Raw genomic sequence first — 20,353 nt, 5'->3', positions numbered from 1 at the left:
GTCTATAGACAAAGCCCGTGGGCTTGTTTCTTGATCAAGCGGGCCCTGGATAGGGTCTCGAGTGAGAGTGGGAGAGATTTGAATGTTAACATCCTTGCTATGTTAATTCCTGCGGACCTGGTGTCCAGTAATTCCCCGTCTAGTCCTTGTGACTTATTTTTTACACTTTTCTCAAATGTTTCTCGCTTTAGTTCTTCACGTAGTGGAACTTCTGGAGAACATTGGTCTACGTTTTGATCATCCTTCAACCCTTTGTTACACTTGTGCTCTGACACTTTGTGTGGATTGGGTGCAGGAACATATTGAACAGGTCGATTGTAGCGGTAGTCGTTTTGATGGTGACATACTTTACAGTTATTTTGACCGCGGAGGTTATTGGAATCATGGTTTCGTGGTAGAAACTGTTGTTGTGCGTCATCTCGCAACGCTCCAATACCTGATAATGCACCCTCTGACTGGAGTGAGTGCTCCTGGTCAAACTTTAAAACCGAGTGGTCAGGGCTCTTAGCATTGAGAGCTTTTGATGCCTCAAAAGCTGTGCTTGCAAGCTCTCTGGGTTGTAAGATAGGCAAGCCAACGTGGGCTGCAGGGCCCAAGTAGGTAATGAAGGTAGGATACATGTTCGATAGGAACATTTGTTTAAATGGTAACAGGTCTTCCATGCCTGTTTCAGTGAGTAGGCCAAAGTAAGCTGAACGAAGCCTATGATAGTAAGCTTGTGGGTGTTCGTTCCGAGGTTGTATGACCATGTTAGCCAGTGAGCTATCGTGTTTGCGAGTTGCAGAACCACTGAATTCTAATTTCAAAGCTGTGGCAAGTTTAGTGTAGTCATTTAGCACGTGTTGCTGTTGTAGGCGAATGAACCTTGTCACGTGTCTATTCGACGTTCGCTTCTACAGGTAAACCCTGTCAGAACCCGTAGCATTCGGGTAGCCATCCAATGCGTCCTCTATGTCAGCTAGGAACGTCTCAGTATCGTTTGGCTGACCTGGAACGGGGTCAAAGGTGGGGAAATTCTTGACGAGTTTGTCAAGGTATTCCACGTCAAGCGGGTGGAGAGGGTTGGCTTCATCCTGTGGGGAAAGTGGGTCAAGAGGAGAAGACTGAGGGACACATGATGGAGGCAATGTCTGAAACCTATTGTCTTCACTCCTTTGAGTACCGGGCTCTGGTTGCTTGGATGGATAGTCACGATGTAGAGCGTGACCATTCTGGACTTCCTCCAGATGGTACCTAAGGGTGGTATTCTGTTGCATTGCAGAGTCCACTTGAGCGCTTAGAGTATTGATTTTGGACACGTGAGTGTCGCACTTGCTCCTTTCGATCTCAAACTTATCTGTCATGGTTTGCAGATAGAGGTCTTGAGTACGGAGCGAGAGATTCAGTGAGGAGATTTCTTCCTCTTGCATAGAAATCAAGATTTCCATCTTCATCACCCGAATTCTCTCATCATTCATTTGGTCAGCGACTTCAATGAGTTTTGCTGATTTGTCATCCAACTTAGTCATTGTGTTCATCAATTGATTGTCTTTGGTCTGCAGCATTTTGAGTAGAACCGTGTTACTCTGAGTGACGTTCAACAAAACTGCCTGCATGTTATCAAATTGCGCGCTCCTGTTTGTAGATAACTCAACAGATTTATCTAGTTTGAAGTGGACTACATCGTATTTAGTTTTGTTGTTGTTCCTGGAGACAACGATCTTGTTGAAGAGTTTGTGCTCGTTCATCGTCATAAGTATTTGCAATTACTTTTAATTGTTCAGATTTCAAACGCAGTTCCTTGACTAGCAGATTGTTTTCATTTCCTGCTTTTGTCAATAGTTGCTCAGTTCTCTCCACCTGTCCCCTCATGTCAGCCATGTCTGGCACGTGCTTCAGCTGTGCACTGTGGTATTGGACCGATGCCACATTTTTATGGCGATACATCAGTGCAAAGTGGGGAGAACCGTCACAAAGCCTGTGTTTGATGGTTGGTTTTGGAGAGCGTTCGCAATTTTGGCTGTTTTTTCGCTAATGGCATAATTAGGGTTGGTATCGCTGCTGAGGTCAGAGATCAATCCTTTTATGGGTGGAGGTTCACTAATTAGCGGAGGAGTGGTGACCACCTCCTTTGATAGCTTGCACATTATAAGAAAAATTTAGAGGAACATTTTTCCTATTTTCTTTCAAAGTTTGGGTTTGGAATTCATTGGAATTGAATGAGACGATAATCCATACAATCTCCATTGATTGGATATCATAAGTGTAAACAGTAGATCTAATGTTGGGAACATTCAACACCGTGGTACACTTCTCCCTAAGGCCGAAGCCACATGGGATTCCTGCTGGGGCGGGGCTTCTGTCAGTACTGGATTACTGAATGGTTTGGCAAAAACCAATTTTTACTGATTGATCAATTTAATGATAAATCAGACCTGTATAGGCTATTTGGGAATTAAACTTTAATTAACCTGAGAAGTTGCTTCATCTAGGTTAGTTTGGAAAAAGTTTACAATGTCTTGTTTAGAAAACTCATCAATTTGGATATTATTTAAAATATCTATTTCAGAATGTAAATTGCCAGATTTACACTTATTATTTCAATTGGATAAGTCATTGATATCCGTCTGGATATCATAAGTATTGACTTGAGTGTGACCTGAATAATTCTTCATGAACGAATATCCTGGGCACACGTCAATCAAACGGAACTACCCAGGTCGGGACTTCCGTTCCGCAAGGCGGAGGGATTTCAACGTAGCACAAGAAAACAAAATGGCTATTTTCCCTTGTTAGCTTTAGCATGCAAGCTAAACCCTCCTTTGCGCCTTGGTCAACTCGCAAGAGAGACAGAGATACATATCGCTGGTCAAGCTTATATCTCCTGAATTTCAATCGGCCGGCTTTTTGTCCTCGCTCGACAAATTAATAATGACCGAGCCTACCCACGTCTGAAATGCGCCAGGCAGAAATAGCCCTGCGTTTGGCCAAACGCTCTATTTCTCAGATTTCTATAATTACCTTTCTCGGCCCTCATACAGAAATCTATTCGCTTACGTTACCCACGGACTACGTCAGCGAACAACACGGAGACAGGGAATCTTCAGCACACACACACACTCAATAATGCTTGTCTTTAACACTCAAAAAATGTGTACAATAACTTGGTATATTATGTCATCTGTTTTTCAATTTTATACAGGCTGAAACAAAATGAAAGCCTCATTCTATTTTAGATTCCTCACAGTGGGCACCAATTATGTAGTGTCTTTGGCTATTTAGTCAGCTACCAATTGTGCAAGTTCTCCCACTTAAAGAGATGAGAGAGGCCTGTAATTTCATCATAGCTTCACTTCAACTATGACAGACAAAATGAGAAAAAAAATCCAGAAAATCACAATCACAAAATCAGATTTTTAATGATTTTATTTGCAAATTAGATGGCCGTACTTCTTCATTGCACAAATGAATAACCTCAACCAAATTCTAAAGACTGGTGACATCCAGTGGAAGCGGTAGGAACTTAAAACAAGTTCCTAAGAAATATTGTTTCCCAATGAGAATCCAGTGAACAGACAGAGACCTAAAAAAAAAAAATCTGAACAGTTAGTCCTTGGGGTTTTGCCTGCTACATAAATTCTGTTATACTCACAGACATGATTTTAGAAACAGTTTTAGAAACTTCAGAGTGTTTTCTATCCAAATCTACTCATAATATGCATATCTTATATTCTTGGCATGAGTAGCAGGAAGTTGAAATTGGGCACGCTATTTATCCAAAAGTGAAAATGCTGCCTCCTATACCTTAAGAAGTTATGTACCACCGCATTGGTCGGATTACCAGAATATAGTTCATTTCCCCCCACCTTCTGATTTTCCCAGAGTCTCTATGTTAACCAAAGGGGTTTGCAAATGTAACATCAGTAGGGTAGAGAGAGGAAAAAGGGGGAAAGAGGTATTTATGACTGTCATAAACCTACCCCCAGGCCAACGTCATGACACTGTTATTGGTCAGTCAATTGCTTTGCTTGTTTTGAGATAGTTATGATGGTTGAGAGAGATATTGTAAATGCAGGTGTGATGCTATCTGGGTAGCAACAGACTGTCTCCTACTTCTACTTATATCATCCAATCATCCAATCACCATAGAAACACTAACAGTAATATGAGAGTGATCTACAGAGTAATGAATGTGTTATTGATATCTCTCCTTCTCTCCCTTTACTCTCCCCCCCTTTCCCTCTTTCTCCCTCTCCCTTCCTCCCTCTCTCCCTCTCTCCTCTCTCTCTTCCTCTCCAAGACCTCAGAATGGCTCGATGATCCTGTACAACAGGAAGAAGGTAAAGTACAGGAAGGATGGCTACTGCTGGAAGAAGAGGAAAGATGGGAAGACCACCAGAGAAGACCACATGAAGCTCAAAGTACAGGGAGTGGAGGTGAGCACACACATGCACTCATACATATGCAGTGCCCTCAGAGAGTATCCATACCCCTTGACCTTTTCTCTCCCATCTACACACAGTACCCCATAATGACAGTAAATATGCTTTTAAAAATGTTTGCTAATTTATTGAAAATGTAATACAGAAATATATAATTTACATAAGTATTGACACCCCTGAGTCAATACATGTTAGAATCACCTTTGGTAGTGATTACAATTGCGAGTCTCTAAAGCCTTGCGTGCGTGTTCGTGCACGTAGAAAAACATGTTGATCACCCTACTTGTAGAGAAGGCCAATGACCTCCTCCTCTCTTTCATGTTGACAAAATGGTCTATCACTCTGTCATGAAGTACATGTCCTCGGCTACCTGGCTAAAATGATTGCTCGCTAGCCTAACTTCCATTAATGGGCAACGTTAGCAAGTTAACATTAGCCTTCTACTAGCTACATATTGAACTTCCATCCTCTCAGGCCAGGGGCACAACAATGTATGAATTAATGGTTGGATCAGAATCGTCATTATAATCATTGGCCAGTATGGAGAATTAAGTAAAACCACAAGTTGAAATCTCCATCCATGGCTAATTTAGGATAGGGCTAATTTTAGCTAGCTGGCTAGTCACCGGAGGACAACAACACAACGAGATGCAACAATTCAAGTTTTTCTGTCAATGACTTATGCTCTCGATGGTATTTGATAGGAGTGACACCAAATCCAAACTGGCTTCTCTTGACCCTTTCTTTTGGTGCGCCAGGACCATTCACAGTCGAGCTCGCTCAGTTTAACTCAACGCTGATTAGCTATTTTTTTAAACATTTTTTGTCAAGGGAGGTAGGATGCTCGTTGGCTTCCCTTGCCTTCAATGCTACGGGCAGCAACAATGTCATACTTGTTTGGACCAGACAGCATCATTCAGCCTCTTGAAAATTGAAGGAAAATTAAGAATCACAGAGACAAAAGAATAATTATTTTATGTTTTAAAATGTTTCCATTGATCAATTTTTGGGGGGAAGCCTGGCTTCCCTTGGCATCCATGAATTCACGCCACAGGTCACATGGCCAGGAATCAGATTTATATCTGACTTCAAACCACCTACGAAGATGGTTTGAAATGTTGCTTGAAATATCTGATTCCATGTGATTTTTGGCTGTTTAAACTGCAGGAAAAAGAACAGATTTGAATCAGATATGCAAATCTATTTTAAATTCAGACCACTAAGGAAGGCCATACAAAAGTCAAAGTAGAGGAATTGTAGGGTAAGGGAAAGAGAGGGAGGAGAGATGAAGGGATGTGAGGTGAAAATAAGAAAAAAGGTTAATGAGATGGAAAAAGGGAAGAGCGTGGGATGGATTGACTGGATTGAGCTCTCGCTCCTGCTCTCCCTCTCTCTCCATTTGTGAATCAGTCTCTAACATCCTCCCCTAGCTGTTTCTTATGTTACCAATACACACACATACACACACACACACACACACACACACACACACACACACACACACACACACACACACACACACACACACACACACACACCCTCTCTGTAGGATAAGTGTGTGTTTGGCTTCAGGCCAAAGATGATGTCAATGCCTCCTTCGACAGGAACAGAGAGGAGTATCGATCGAGTCTCAAGGCAATGGTGTGTGTGTGTGTGTGCGTGTGTGTGTGTGTGTGCAAGCGCCCATGTATATGTGTGAGTCACATGCTACAGCTCTATAATTGATTATTCAGCAGAAATAGTACGCAAGCGGCAAGTGAGGAGTGCGACAGACATAAAAAGAGAGGGAATGACCAAGAGAGAGAGAGGAAGGGGTAAAGGGACAGAGAGGGATTGAGAGAAAAAAGAGAGAAGAAAGAGGGATGATGAAGAAGAGAAACAAGCCTGTGGGGTAGATAGACCCTCATACAGAATGGAAATTTATGGAAATGCACTCTGCCTTTGGCTACAGAGAGAAGAGAGAGGAAGAGAGAAAAGGGGGGTAACCATCAAGGTCGTCACCACTATCATGCCTCATCCCTCTCTTTCTCCTTTCTCTCTCTTTCTCTCTCTGATTGTGTGACATCATCCTCTGCTAGGGAGATTGTACATTGCAGGCTTTGTTAAAATCTTCATCCTCCACACCTTTTGAACATGATGCACTGTCATGGCAGATAGGTACAGCCGAACATGACTGTGTGTGTGTGTGTGTGTGTGTGTGTGTGTGTGTGTGTGTGTGTGTGTGTGTGTGTGTGTGTGTGTGTGTACAAGTTTTACTATACTTGTGAGAACCAGAAGTATTCACAAGAATAGTAAACCAACAAAAATTCAGGGAAGTGAGGACATTTTGCAGGTCCACACTTGGAAAAGGGCTATTTTATATTTAGGGGTTACGGTTAGAATTAGGGTTTAAGGTTAAGTTAAGGGTTAGGTTCAGGGTTAGGGAACATAGGATTTTGAATGGGAATCAATTGTTGGTCCCCAAAAAGTCCTCACGAGTATGACATTGTGTGTGTGTGTGTGTGTGTGTGTGTGTGTGTGTGTGTGTGTGTGTGTGTGTGTGTGTGTGTGTGTGTGTGTGTGTGTGTGTGTGTGTGCGTGCGTGCGTGTTTGTGTTTAACTCTTACCATGTCCTCTCTCTCTCTCTCTCTCTCTCTCTCTCTCTCTCTCTCTCAGTGTCTGTATGGCTGTTATGTCCACTCCTCCATCATCCCTACCTTTCATCGCAGATGCTATTGGCTGCTCCAGGTAAGCCCCTCCCACCATACAGCCACAATACATTTGACTCATTATAACCTCTATTACTGTTGTGAAAGCATGCACTGAACTGGAGCTTGCTGACACTAGGGGCAAGTGAAAGTAATGTCTGACACTGATCCAATGTGCACTTATCAGGAGTCGACTGTACACATCATGAATGGATGGGTGAGTGGAAAAGGAATCCCCAGAGGCAGCAACATGGTACCCAGATCTTATGCTTGTATTGAATTAGTAACTGCAATGTCAACAAAGTTGAACTCCCAGAATGTGCCTGGTTGGTGTTGTCATCTCTATCTATTTGTATATCTGACTCTGACCTAGCCAGACTCCACTGGGCTGGAAGAGTAGACACACTTTTCTGTATGTGGTGTACTCCCTGTCTGGCTTTTCAAGGAAACACACACACACACGGACCTTGCTCTCCCCTGTGTATAGAGGTGTGTTATTAATGTTTGCTTCTCTCTGCTGCTCATATGAGGGACAGAAATACGGCCTCAGTCACACTGACATTGGAACACACTCACTCATCTCACTCCTCTCACTCCTCTCACTCCTCTCCCTCGTCCCCTCATCTCCCTCCTCTCCCTCCTCCCATCCTCTCACTCCTCTCACTCCTCTCCCTCATCTCACTCCTCTCCCTCCTCTCACTCTTCACCCTCTTCCGCTCACCTCACTCCTCTCCCTCATCTCACTCCTCTCCCTCCTCTCATGTCACTCTTCTCCCTCATCTCACTCATCTCACTCTCCCATCTCACTCCCTCATCTCACTCATCTCACTCCCTCATTTCACTCCTCTCCCTCATCTCACTCCCTCATCTCACTCCTCTCACTCCACTCTCTCATCTCACTCCTCTCACTCCACTCACTCATCTCACTCCTCTGCTCAAGTTAAAGATGGTCAGAGGGCCATAGTCAAATTGAGGACAGGCAACATGATGGGTCTTTAACCATGCTTGTACACGCACACACATACATACTCATCCACACACACGCACACTCCCTCTCACCCAGCAGGGTAGGAACCATACCTGTGTGTGCTGAATCTTTCATACACTCCTGGAGCCAGAGATGAGGGACCTGTAGCGAATGAGGGTTGAAAACACACACAACCACACACATACACACACAGCAGGGCTTTAGCTGTTCAAACTTTGAAATGACAGGTGAGAATCTCTCCTCTGACACTCAATGCCTGACCTCTTTATCCTCTACTTTCCTTTTCCCTCGCTCCCTCTCTCCCACCTTCTCCTAGGACCATCTCATCTACATTGTAGAATAATAGTGAAAACATAAAAACTATGAAATAACCCAGTTAAAAGTTTGTTTTTTGCGACTGCACTTGCAAAATCTTGAAATTTTCCAGATTGACTGACCTTCATGTGCTGTTCTTGCCATAATATGGTATTTTACCAAATAGGGCTATCTTCTGTATACCACCCCTACCTTGTCACAACACAGCTGATTAGCTCAAGCACATTAAGAAGGAAAGAAATACCACAACTTAACTTTTAACAAGACAGACCTGTTAATTGAAAACATTCCAGGTGACTACCTAATGAAGCTGGTTGAGAAAATGCCAAGAGTGTGAAAAGCTGTAATCAAGGCAAAAGGTGGCTACTTTGAAGAATCTCAAATATAAAATATATTTTGATTTATTTAGCACTCTCATTCCCACCCTCTCTAGTTCTTTCTCCCTCCATCCCCCCTCTCTCCCCCAATGAAGGTTTATTTTATAAATCTCTTCCCTCTCTGTGTAGAACCCAGACATAGTGTTGGTACACTACCTGAACGTTCCAGCGGTGGACGACAGTGGGAAGCCATGTGGGCCTGTCCTCTGCTCCATCAACACAGACAGGAAGGAGTGGGCCAAGTGGAGCAAGGAGGAGCTCATTGGACAGCTCAAACCCATGTGTGAGTCACATTTAACCCCTGACCTCTAGCCCCTTTAAAACTTCATCTCCTCACCTTGTACTCACAAGGAAGCCAAGTCTATTCTACAAATCACATATCTTTCTGCATCCAATTGAATAAACCCTGATAACTTATTTTATATTTTATGTCATTAAATTATTTAGCACATGAGTTGTCATGGTTATATGAGAGCTGTGAGTCTAGTTCCAAATCTCCATCCAAATCTACTGTTCCTCTCTCTTCTTAGTCAGTTTGACTTTAACAGAACCACACTGCCCCTCAGTGGCCATCAAAGAGACTGCAGGCAGAGGCATTGCGTGTGTGTGTGTGTGTGTGTGTGTGTGTGTGTGTGTGTGTGTGTGTGTGTGTGTGTGTGTGTGTGTGTGTGTGTGTGTGTGTGTGTGTGTATACCAGAAGTCCCCACAAGAATAGTAACTAACAAAAATTTGAACAACTGGGGACATTTTGTTAGTCCCCACAAGGTCAAATGCTATTTCTGTGGGATTTAAGGTTAGGGTGAGAATTAGGTTTATGCATAGTTTTAAGTTGAGGAGCTAGAGTTAAGGTCAAGAGAGGGTTAAGGTCAAGTTTTCGGTTTAGGGTTAGTTTAAGGGTATGGGTTAGGTTTAGGGGTTAGGGAAAATTGGATTTTGAAAGGGACTGAATTGTATGTCGCCACAAGGTTAGCTGTACAAAACTGTGTGTGTGTGTGTGTGTGTGTGTGTGTGTGTGTGTGTGTGTACCGTCTGTCCTCAGACACAGGGGGGAGACACAAGGGGGCGAGGAGCATCTGTTCAAAATACCCAGCATGCATTATTCATGAGTGAGTGTGAGTTAGAGAGAGTTCTAGTTTGTAACAAACCCAGAGGATTGCTCTCTCTGGGACCAGCACTGTCTGTGTTGAGATGTGTGAGTTGCATTTATGCACACAACAGCCTTGGATTTCAGTGTCAGTCCGTTTCTAATGTGTCTGTGTTGTGTGGTAATATTTATCCTATATGCATATCATATATACCTCACATGCGAATCGTAATAAGACTAAGCTATTAGCCTATTAAAATGTTTATCTGACTCCATAAGATGAATAGCAATATGCATTAGACTACAGTTGAGTTACAGTAATAGCAATCCTATTTGCAGGAGGCCTTTTGGTAGGCCGTCATTGTAAATAAGAATTTGTTCTTAACTGACTTGCCTAGTTAAATAAAGGTTAAATAAAATGTTAAGAATAACCAAATTCACAAATATCTGAGAATGGAATTCTAAATACAAGTGTATTTAATTACTTTGAAAAATGAATTATTACATTTACAAGGCATAAGCTTAAACTAGAAAGCATTTCAAGGCATTATTCTAAGCATGATCACAGAGGGAGAGAGAGAGAGACAAGGAATTATTCTAAGCATGATCACAGAGAGAGAGAGACAAGGAAACCATGGCTTGTGCCTTGGCCCATTGCTCATGGGAGAGGGAGAGAGAAAGAAATACAGTTTATATCTCACCACAGAAAGTCAGGGGGAAAAAAGAAAGACAATACATCTTAGACCCTTTTACAACATCTGAGTTGTTTGGATTCCAAATCTGAACTGTTGACCAATAGTATTACTCTAAAGTTAACCTCCAATCAGATAGGACTACAGACCTGTAAAGACAACAACACCTCAGCTTCTCAGAGGTGTGACAATGGGAGTTGGCAAGATCAAAACAGAGAATGCTTGCATACAGTTGATAAGTCAACATCTGCTTAATAAATCCTTTCTGTTCAGGCAATGCTGGCCTTTGAGTCCTGAAATGAAATGATAATGGACGTAAATGTAAACACGTCCATTGTGTTTTTGTGTCTTTTGACGGCAAGGCAATATACCCAATTTGCATTGCAGCCCTCCAAACCTCAAGAAAGAGAGAAAATGTGTCCCCCTAGCCCCAGGACAAAATGAGTCTGACACCCCCTGGTGTACATCAATTCAGTGTGTAGTTCACACTTTCAACACATGGTGGTACCCTCACACTGTATCTCATTTAGCTCTTCGTCTAGCAAGGGTTACCAAACTTTTCCGCTCAGGCCCCTTTTCCAGCATTGGGGAACATCAAATCAAATTTTATTGGTCACATACACATGTTTATCAGATATTATTGATTGTATTACTGTTGATGATATCTGGAAATGTACATGTACACCCTGGCCCATCTACTGTTGCTAGCCCCAATTCTGACTTGTGCTCTGATATCTGCTTCACTGGTTTCTGCTCTCTACCTCTCTCAAAGAGTGCAGTGTATGAAGTCAGAACATCTGCTGTCTCGGCCACTGCCTGTCACCAAGGGAGTATCCCAAGGCTCAATCCTAGCCCCCACGCTCTTCGCAATTTACATCAAAAACATAGCTCAGGCAGTAGAAAGCTCTCTCTTCCATTTACATGCAGATGATTCAGTCTTACACTCAGCTGGCCCCTCCCCGGATTTTGTGTTAAATGATCTACAACAAAGCTTTCTTAGTGTCCAACAAGTTTTCTCTGCCCTTAACCTTGTTCTGAACACCTCCAAAACAAAGGTCATGTGGTTTGGTAAGAATAATGCCCCTCTCCCCACAGGTGTGACTACTACCTCTGAGGGTTTAGAGCTTAAGGTCGTCACCTCATACAAGTGCTTAGGAGTATGGCTAGACAGTACACTGTCCTTCTCTCAGCACATATCAAAGTTGCAAGCTAAAGTTAAATCTAGACTTTCCTCTATCGTAATCGCTATTCTTTCATCCCAGCTGCCAAACTAACCCTGATTCAGATGTCCATCCTACCCATGCTAGATTACGGAGACATAATTTATAGATTGGCAGGTAGGAGTGCTCTCGAGCGGCTAGATATTCTGTAACATTCGGCCATCAGATTTACCACCAATGCTCCTTATAGGACACATCACTGCACTCTATACTCTTCTGTAAACTGGTCATCTTCGTATACCCGTCGCAATACCCACTGGTTGATGCTTATTTATAAAACCCTCTTAGGCCTCACTCCCCCCTATCTGAGATATCTACTGCAGCCCTCATCCTCCACATACAACACCGTTCTGCCAGTCACATTCTGTTAAAGGTCCCCAAAGCACACACATCCTCTTTTCAGTTCGCTGCAGCTAGCGACTGGAACGAGTTGCAACAAACACTCAAACGGGACAGTTTTATCTCAATCTCTTCATTCAAAGACTCAATCATGGACACTCTTACTGACAGTTGTGGCTATGTATTGTTGTCTCTACCTCCTGACCTTTGTGCTGTTGTCTGTGCCCAATAATGTTTGTATCATGTTTTGTGCTGCTACCATGTTGTGTTGCTACCATGTTGTTGTCATGTTGTGTTGCTCCCATGCTGTGTTGTCATGTGTTGCTGCCATGCTATGATGTTGTCTTAGGTCTCTCTTTATGTAGTGTTGTGTTGTCTCTTGTCGTGATGTGTGTTTTGTCATATATACTGTATATATCATTTATTATTATTTTTTATTTTTTTATCCCAGCCCTCGTCCCCGCAGGAGGCCTTTTGCCTTTTGGTAGGCTGCCATTGTATATAAGAATTTGTTAATAACTGACTTGCCTAGTTAAATAAAGGTTAAATAAATAAAATATTATTGCGGTTGTAGCGAAATGTTTGTGTTTCTAACTCCAACAGTGCAGTAATATCTAACAAGTAATATCTAACAATTTCACAACAATACACACACATTTTCAGTAAAGGAATGGAATTAAGAAAATATAGATATTAGGACGAGCAATGTCAGAGTGGCATAGACTAAAATACATTAGAATAGAATAGCATACAGTACATACATATGAGATGAGTAATGCAAAATATGTAAACATTATTAAAGTGACTAGTGTTCTATTATTAAAGTGGCCAGTGATTTCAAGTCTATGTATATGGGGCAGCAGCCTCTAATGTGCTAATGATGGCTGTTTAACAGTCTGATGGCCTTGAGATAGAAGCTGTTTTTCAGTCTCTCGGTCCCAGCTTTGATGCACCTGTACTGACCTCACCTTCTGGATGATAGCGGGGTGAACAGGCAGTGGCTCAAGTGGTTGTTGTCCTTGATGACCTTTTTGGCCTTCCTGTGACATCGGGTGCTGTAGGTTGTTCAATAATAAGCTATAATAGGCTATAGATGTTGAGTGAGAGGTTCCCCCCCCCCCACCCCGAGCGCAATCCATGTTTATTTCTATGGGCACTGTTTGTGACACAAACTGTTCACACCCCTCTTGTTGGTGGAGAGAACATTTTGCCATTTTAAAACTACTGATGTGTATTAATGTGATATTTGAGTGACTCAAACATTACAATAAAATCTATAGGCAAAAGAACGCTAAAAGCTAAATAGCTTAAAAAAAAGTAGCTTACATGGGATAGTTGATCTGGACATTTCTGACAGGTTGTAAATAAATAGCTCTCTAAGGTCTGCAATGACATGACAAGAGGAAAACTGATGATGCACCACACAATTTTGAAATTGAACCTTGTACATTCTACTATTACAACTTTCAAGAGTATGTTGAAAGCTGGAGTGAGTTTTGGGAACCCGCCCCCCAGCTTGCGAATCACTGCTCTAAGGCAGGTAGCATCTACTAGATTTACAATTGTTTCTTGAGTGGATGGTCAGGGGGCAGGAACATAATTACAAATCATTTGTAGACTGCATATTGACATCAAGCATCCCAAAGATCCCAAAGATCAAATACTGGACTAAAACATAATCATTTCAAACTACCTTCACAAAGTATTCACACCCCTTGACTTTTTCCACATTTTGTTTTGTAACAGCCTGGATTTAAAACATATTAAATGTTGATGTGTTGTGTCACTGGTCTACACACAATACCAAATAATGTCAAAGTGGAATTATGTTTTTAGAAATGTTAACAAAGCTGAAATGTCTTGGGTCAATAAGTATTTAACCTCTTTGCTATGGCAAGCCTAAATAAGTTCAGTATTACTGTATGTAAATTAAATATTTCTGTATTTCATTTTCAATACGTTTGTCATTATGGGTTATTGTGTGTAGGTGGGCGAGAGAAAAAAAATGTATCCATTTTGAATTCAGGCTGCAACACAACAAAATGTGGAAAAAGTCAAGGTGTGTACATACTTTATATTATGTTAGAGAATACTTTGGAACAGATGTCCCCCTGCTCTAAGGCCTTGGTGTCAAACTACATTCCTGGAGGGCCGTTTGTCTGCTGGCTTTTGTTATTTCCTTTAGATCTATGTCCAATTAAGACCTAGAAAGCCAGGTGATGAGGAGTTCCAAACTAATCAATTACCTACATTTATCAATCAAGTACAAGAGAGGAGTGAAAACCTGCAGACACTCTGCCCTCAAGGACCGGAGTTTGACACAGGTACTCTAAGTTCTCAGGGCCATGAGAGAAACATAAATGATCGAACAGGTAAACTAGAATATATTCAACTTAATTGTTAAAACAGATTTAATTCCCCTCTGAAATTGACAGGTGGTAATGTTCAAACTATGTGATCAATACTTGATAACATGAAGTGACGAGATGTTGTCTCTGTATTTGTGTTTTGTGGCTTGTAAATGGTTTGTGACATTATAAATTATGTAGTGTATAACAGTGATATACTGTATATCAATCCCTGTCTCTGTCCTTTCCACCCCTCCTTCTCCCCCTCTCCATCTCTCTGTCCTTTCCACCCCTCCTTCTCCCCCTCTCCATCTCTCTGTCCTTTCCACCCCTCCTTCTTTCCCTCTCCATCTCTCTGTCCTTTCCACCCCTCCTTCTCCCCCTCTCCATCTCTCTGTCCTTTCCACCCCTCCTTCTTTCCATCTCTCTGTCCTTTCCACCCCTCTTCTCCCCCTCTCCATCTCTCTGTCCTTTCCACCCCTCCTTCTCCACCTCTCCATCTCTGTGTCCTTTCCACCCCTCCTTCTCCCCCTCTCCATCTCTCTGTCCTCTCTCCCAGGTGCCGGGAGTAGCCTGCACCAGAAATGCTCTACAGCCAAACACCGCATTATCTCCCCCAAATTAGAAGCAAAGACAGGGACAGGGACAGGGACAGGGGCTGGGACAGGGACAGGGTCTGGGACAGGGTCTGGGACAGAGGTGCAGAACAGTGATGTGTCTGAGGGGCAGACAGAGCCCAGTCCTGGAGTGGGGGCCAGGAGCAGAGGAGGGGGGGAGAGGAAGAATGGAAGGCTGCCCAAACCCTCCCTGCTTCCCCAGAGCAGCATGGAAGTCTCCTCCACATCCACCAATCAGGTGGAGGTTCCCGACACCACACAGAGCTCCCCACTGTCAATCACCAGCGACATTACTGCAGACAGTCCCGCCCTCGGCCTGGCCAGCAGCCTATCACAGAGCTCTGCTGCTGTGTTCATGTCCGAGGTTGCCACGGTAACAGGGGATTCCGTGTACACCACAGAACACGCCCACCTGATTGGCTCCACCCATGACGCCACCACCACTGGGATTCTACTGGCTGTTGCCCCAGACACCCAGCGCTTTGAGTTCCCTGGGGGGGTGGGGTTAGCAGAGGAAGGGGGGGAGTTGGTCCTCTCCAGCAGTCTGGATGCCGGAGGTTCTGGAGTCAACCTTCTTGAGACCAGCATGAACTTTGACCCAGACTGCTTCCTCAACAACCCCAAGCAGGGCCAAACATACGGGGGAGGAGGGGGTAAGGCCGAGGAAGGTAGCTGTAATAGTGAGGGGGGGCTCCGTGGCTCTCCACAGTCACTAACGGCTAACGGCTATGTATTCAACGCTACGCTCGTAAACATCAAGACCGAAGATACTCCCCTGGAGCAGCCGCTGGATAATCAGAGCGGGTACGCTGGCGAGGGGACGGGCCTGAGCCCTAGCACCACACTGGAGCAAATGGACTTCAGTGCTGTGATGTCATCAGCCTGCGCCCAGAGCTTGGCACAGCAGATACACCAACACTCCCCCAGTCTCTTCTTGCAGGCCTCCCCTAAGACCCCCCTCGCCCAGGCCACCCAGCCCCAGATCTGTGCCTCTGAGACGGGCCAGAACTCAGGCGAGACCCAGGCTTATCTGGGCCTATCTACTATACCACAGACTGACTCTACAGGCACCAACGGAGACCCTCACACATACCTCCACCAATCCTCACCAGACCAACATGGCCACAGTGAGGAAAGCAGCCAGGGGGGTCTAGTGGGGCTGGGTAGCTTTCCTGTAAGGGGACAGGAGATGAGAAAAGACCAGCTGAGCACCAGAGGACCTGGGAAGGTGACGTCCCCAGAGAAAGAGACACAGAAGAGGGCAGAGTTACTCCTCAATCCTGGGGAACAGCATGAGGCCTACAGAAACAACACTGGTGTTGGGAGAGGTGGAGATCACTACCTACAGCCAACAACCAAGAGTGGGGGAGTAGAGGGAGGCCAAGAAATAGGAGAGAAATATATTTTCAGTAACGGGGTCAGGGATGCAGGAGTTAACAGCTCAGTGGTGGACAGTCCTCAGTCTCTAGCTGGAGCAGCCATGGAGGGGGGGTTGTACAGCTCTACTCTTCCCCAGCCGGGTGTAGGTGAGGCTGGGGGAGCTGAGGGGGCAGGCGGGGGCATCAGCCTGGAAGGCTTTGAGGCATCGTTTGGGAACCAGTTCTCTGACCTCATCAATGACTTCATCTCTGTTGAGGGGGGTGGAGGGGGGGCGGTGGCCGGGACAGGAGGCAGTGCACTCTACACCCCTGCTCTGATGCCCCAGGAGGAAGTTGGAGAGGGCCAGGAGGCAGGAGCAGCCCCCATTCAGGGTTCAGAGGTGGAGCAGGGAACTCTGAGATTGCTGCCAGAGACGGGGAGGCTTTTTGGGGTGACAGACTACTCCCCCGAGTGGTCTTACCCAGAGGTGAGTCACTAGTACCTAACCCTTAACCTCTGACCACTTACCTCTTGAAGCCCGACTTCCTATTCCCTAGCTTCTGAATGGATATATCACCCAAAGTAGCTACATAGACATAGGAAGTAGTGTATAGATTACACTAGTATACATGAACTATCAGCAACCATATAACTCATAAGGCCAACGTCTGTCTGTACGCAGTAAGAGTCTGACGTAGATCCTCTGAGACATTAATGACCTGAGACACACACACACGGTCTGTGGCTCAGCATTGATGTCAGTGCCCAGTGGGAAGAGGGTCAGACTGAGACTGGGGAGACACTAAGAAAGAGAACATACAGAGTGGCGTCATCCCCTTGGACGCTTTGACACACACACAACATCACTGCATGTGACTGTGTGTCTTTGTTTCAGGGTGGGGTGAAGGTGTTGATAACAGGTCCCTGGCTGGAGGCCAGCAGGGAGTACAGCTGTCTGTTTGACCACATCAGTGTCCCAGCTGCTCTCATACAGCCAGGAGTACTGCGCTGCTACTGCCCTGGTAACACACTCACACACACAGAGACATGCATACACTCAGCAAACTACTTTCTCATGCACACACTCTATTACTAATCCCAACCCGTGTGTGTGTGTGTGTGTGTGTGTGTGTGTGTGTGTGTGTGTGTGTGTGTGTGTGTGTGTGTGTGTGTGTGTGTGTGTGTGTGTGTGTGCGTGCGTGCGTGTGTGTGTGTGTGTGTGTGTGTGTGTGTGTGTGTGTGTGTGTGTGTGTCTTAGCCCATGAAACAGGTTTGGTGATGCTGCAGGTGGCTATGGGCGGGGATGTGATCTCTTCCTCTGTGGTGTTTGAGTATAAAGCTCGAGACTTGCCCGCCCTGCCCTCCTCACAACACGACTGGTTGTCCCTGGACGGTAAGTTAATGTTTGTGTGTGTGTGTGTGCGTACATGAGTGTATACCATCCTGCATCCCACTGCTGGCTTGTCTCTGAAGCTAAGCAGGGTTGGTCCTGGTCAGTCCCTGTATGGGAGACCAGATTCTGCTGGAGGTGATATTGGAGGCACTCTTCCTCTGGTCCCCCCAAAAATATCCCAATTCGCCAAGGCAGTGATTGGGGACAGTGCCCTGTGTAGGGTGCTGTCTTTCAGATGGGATGTTAAAGGGGTGTCCTGACACTCTGTGGTCACTAAAGATCCCATGGCACTTATAAGAGTAGGGATGTTAACCCTGGTATCTTAGGGTGTCCACCCCCAGTGCTCAGAATGACTGAAATCACATGTAGATTATGGTCATTCATCTTAACAGAACATGCAACTCCTGTAATGAAGCAGCCAATACAATGTAATTTGCCAAAATGCAATCTGCAGGAAAACACCATTCTAAACAGTGTACCTGATGCAAGCGGTTCCATGTGGGACAGAGTTTTAAATCTCTTTTAGATTCCCCCTCTTTCTAAGTTTCTAAAGATGTGACAACTAGGATGGGTTGATAATATGACTAGGATTGTGACTTTGGCTTCTGGACAACAAAAGAAAGTTGATATGAAAACCAATGGAACAGGAGAGAAATGCTAGTTTCAATGGCATAAAATAATTTCCTCCATGTTTCTATAAGGTAAGAGATGCCTCATAATTTGAAGTAAAACATTCAGGTTTCAAACAATTAAGTATATGTTTTCAAAATGCATACTGCCTCCGGCTCACATTGCAAAGTGGTAGAGGACGTGCTGATAGCCTGCCTACCTTTGTGTATTCATTTGAATGGTGAATAGGAAGCGTGCTTCAATTATCAGTTGAGAAATAAAAATAGTAGCTCTTTTTAATCGTGGCCATCAAAACTATTTTGAACACACGATTGCATATAGAATTGTTGCGCAATGACCGGGCTTATAAAAGCCCATTTCACTCCAACAGCATCGAGCTGAGGAGCTACAGCAGCTCTAGCACTGTCTGAGCAGCTAACGGAAACTCTGGTGCGCTGTTTACGTGCATACGTGCCACTCTATGACAGATGTTATGATGTCTTATGTAGCTGTGATGAGGAATCCTCTTCTCAGATGCTAGTACCAAGGGGGAAACAGAGTGTTTAGACAATGTAAGGGATCTCGTCCTCCTCTTCTGAGGAGGAGTAGCGAGAAGGATCGGAGGACCAATGCGCAGCGTGGTAGGTGTCCATAATGTTTTTTAATCAAGACAATAGAACACTGGAACAAAACAACAAACGATGACATGAATATACAAAACCGAAAACACGGAAAACAAACACCCACAACCCAAAAGTGAAACCCAGGCTACCTAAGTATGATTCTCAATCGGGGACAACAAATGACAGCTGCCTCTGATTGAGAACCATACTAGGCCGAACTCAAAAACCAACATAGAAAAACAAACATAGACTGCCCACCGAACTCACGCCCTGACCATACTAATACAAAGATATAATAACAGAACGTGACAGACAATTTACTGTTTTAAATCAAATCAAATTGCATTGGTCACATAGACATTTAGCAGATGTTATTGCAGGTGTAGCGAAATGCTTGTTTTCCTAGCTCCAACAGTGCAGTAGTATCTAACAATACACACTAATCTACAAGTAAAAGAATGGAATGGAGAAACATATAAATATTAGGATGAGCAATGTTGGAGTGGCATTGACTAAAATACAGTAGAATAGAATACAGTATATACATATGAGATGAGTAAAGCAGTGTTATAATTATTAAAGTGACCAGTGATTCCATGACTACAGTATGTATATAGGGCAACAGCCTGTAAGGTGCAGAGTTGAGTAACCGGGTGGTAGCCGGCTAGGGATGTAATATATTTCTACAGATTTGGGTTCCTGCAAGTAATATAGCATTTTTGGTGTGTTGCTGATCATGCCATAGGTTTGATGGGAGATTCCACCATGTTGTATGGGGGCCTGAATTCACACGTCACATAGGGGACAGGAATAGGGACATGGGGTGTTTTGGGACCAGATACACTCTCTTACAATCTCTCTCTGAGTGAGTGTTGAGTCTGAAAGTGTGGATTCCACATAATGACAGAAAATGTAGGGGCCTGTTTCAGCACCATGGACAGCACCACTAGACTAGAGCCACTGGCTAGAAAAAATGTCATTATTCTCCATAGGCGAGACATTCTACCACTATGCCTGATGGGACTTGTTAATTTGAGCCTGTAATACAGTACCAGCCGAAAGTTTGGACACACCTATTCAAGGGTTTTTCTTTATTTTTACTATTTTCTACATTGTAGAATAATAGTGAATACATCAAAACTATGAAATAACACATATGGAATAATGTATTAAAAGTGTTCAATCAAAATATATTTTAGATTTTAGATTCTTCAAGTAGCCACCCTTTGCCTTGATGACAGCTTTCCACACTCTTGGCATTCTGTCAACCAGCTTCACCTG

General features: G+C 44.0%; 1 protein-coding gene across 3 annotated transcripts in view; it reads left to right on the top strand.

The window, feature by feature from the left end:
* Positions 1-20,353, top strand: part of LOC112254520 (calmodulin-binding transcription activator 1) — a 138,842-nt gene that overhangs the window by 97,692 nt on the left and 20,797 nt on the right. For all 3 annotated transcript variants that reach the window (XM_042324432.1, XM_042324430.1, XM_042324431.1), the window contains exons 5-10: positions 4,280-4,415; positions 7,077-7,148; positions 8,918-9,071; positions 15,031-16,934; positions 17,343-17,469; positions 17,706-17,840. In XM_042324432.1, coding sequence (XP_042180366.1) covers positions 4,280-4,415; positions 7,077-7,148; positions 8,918-9,071; positions 15,031-16,934; positions 17,343-17,469; positions 17,706-17,840 — 2,528 coding nt within the window. The remainder of the gene's footprint in view (positions 1-4,279; positions 4,416-7,076; positions 7,149-8,917; positions 9,072-15,030; positions 16,935-17,342; positions 17,470-17,705; positions 17,841-20,353) is intronic.

The sequence above is a fragment of the Oncorhynchus tshawytscha genome, linkage group LG07 (genome assembly GCF_018296145.1).
Source record: "Oncorhynchus tshawytscha isolate Ot180627B linkage group LG07, Otsh_v2.0, whole genome shotgun sequence".
Taxonomy (NCBI): Eukaryota; Metazoa; Chordata; class Actinopteri; order Salmoniformes; family Salmonidae; genus Oncorhynchus; species Oncorhynchus tshawytscha.
This window is presented reverse-complemented; position numbering and strand designations above follow the sequence as displayed.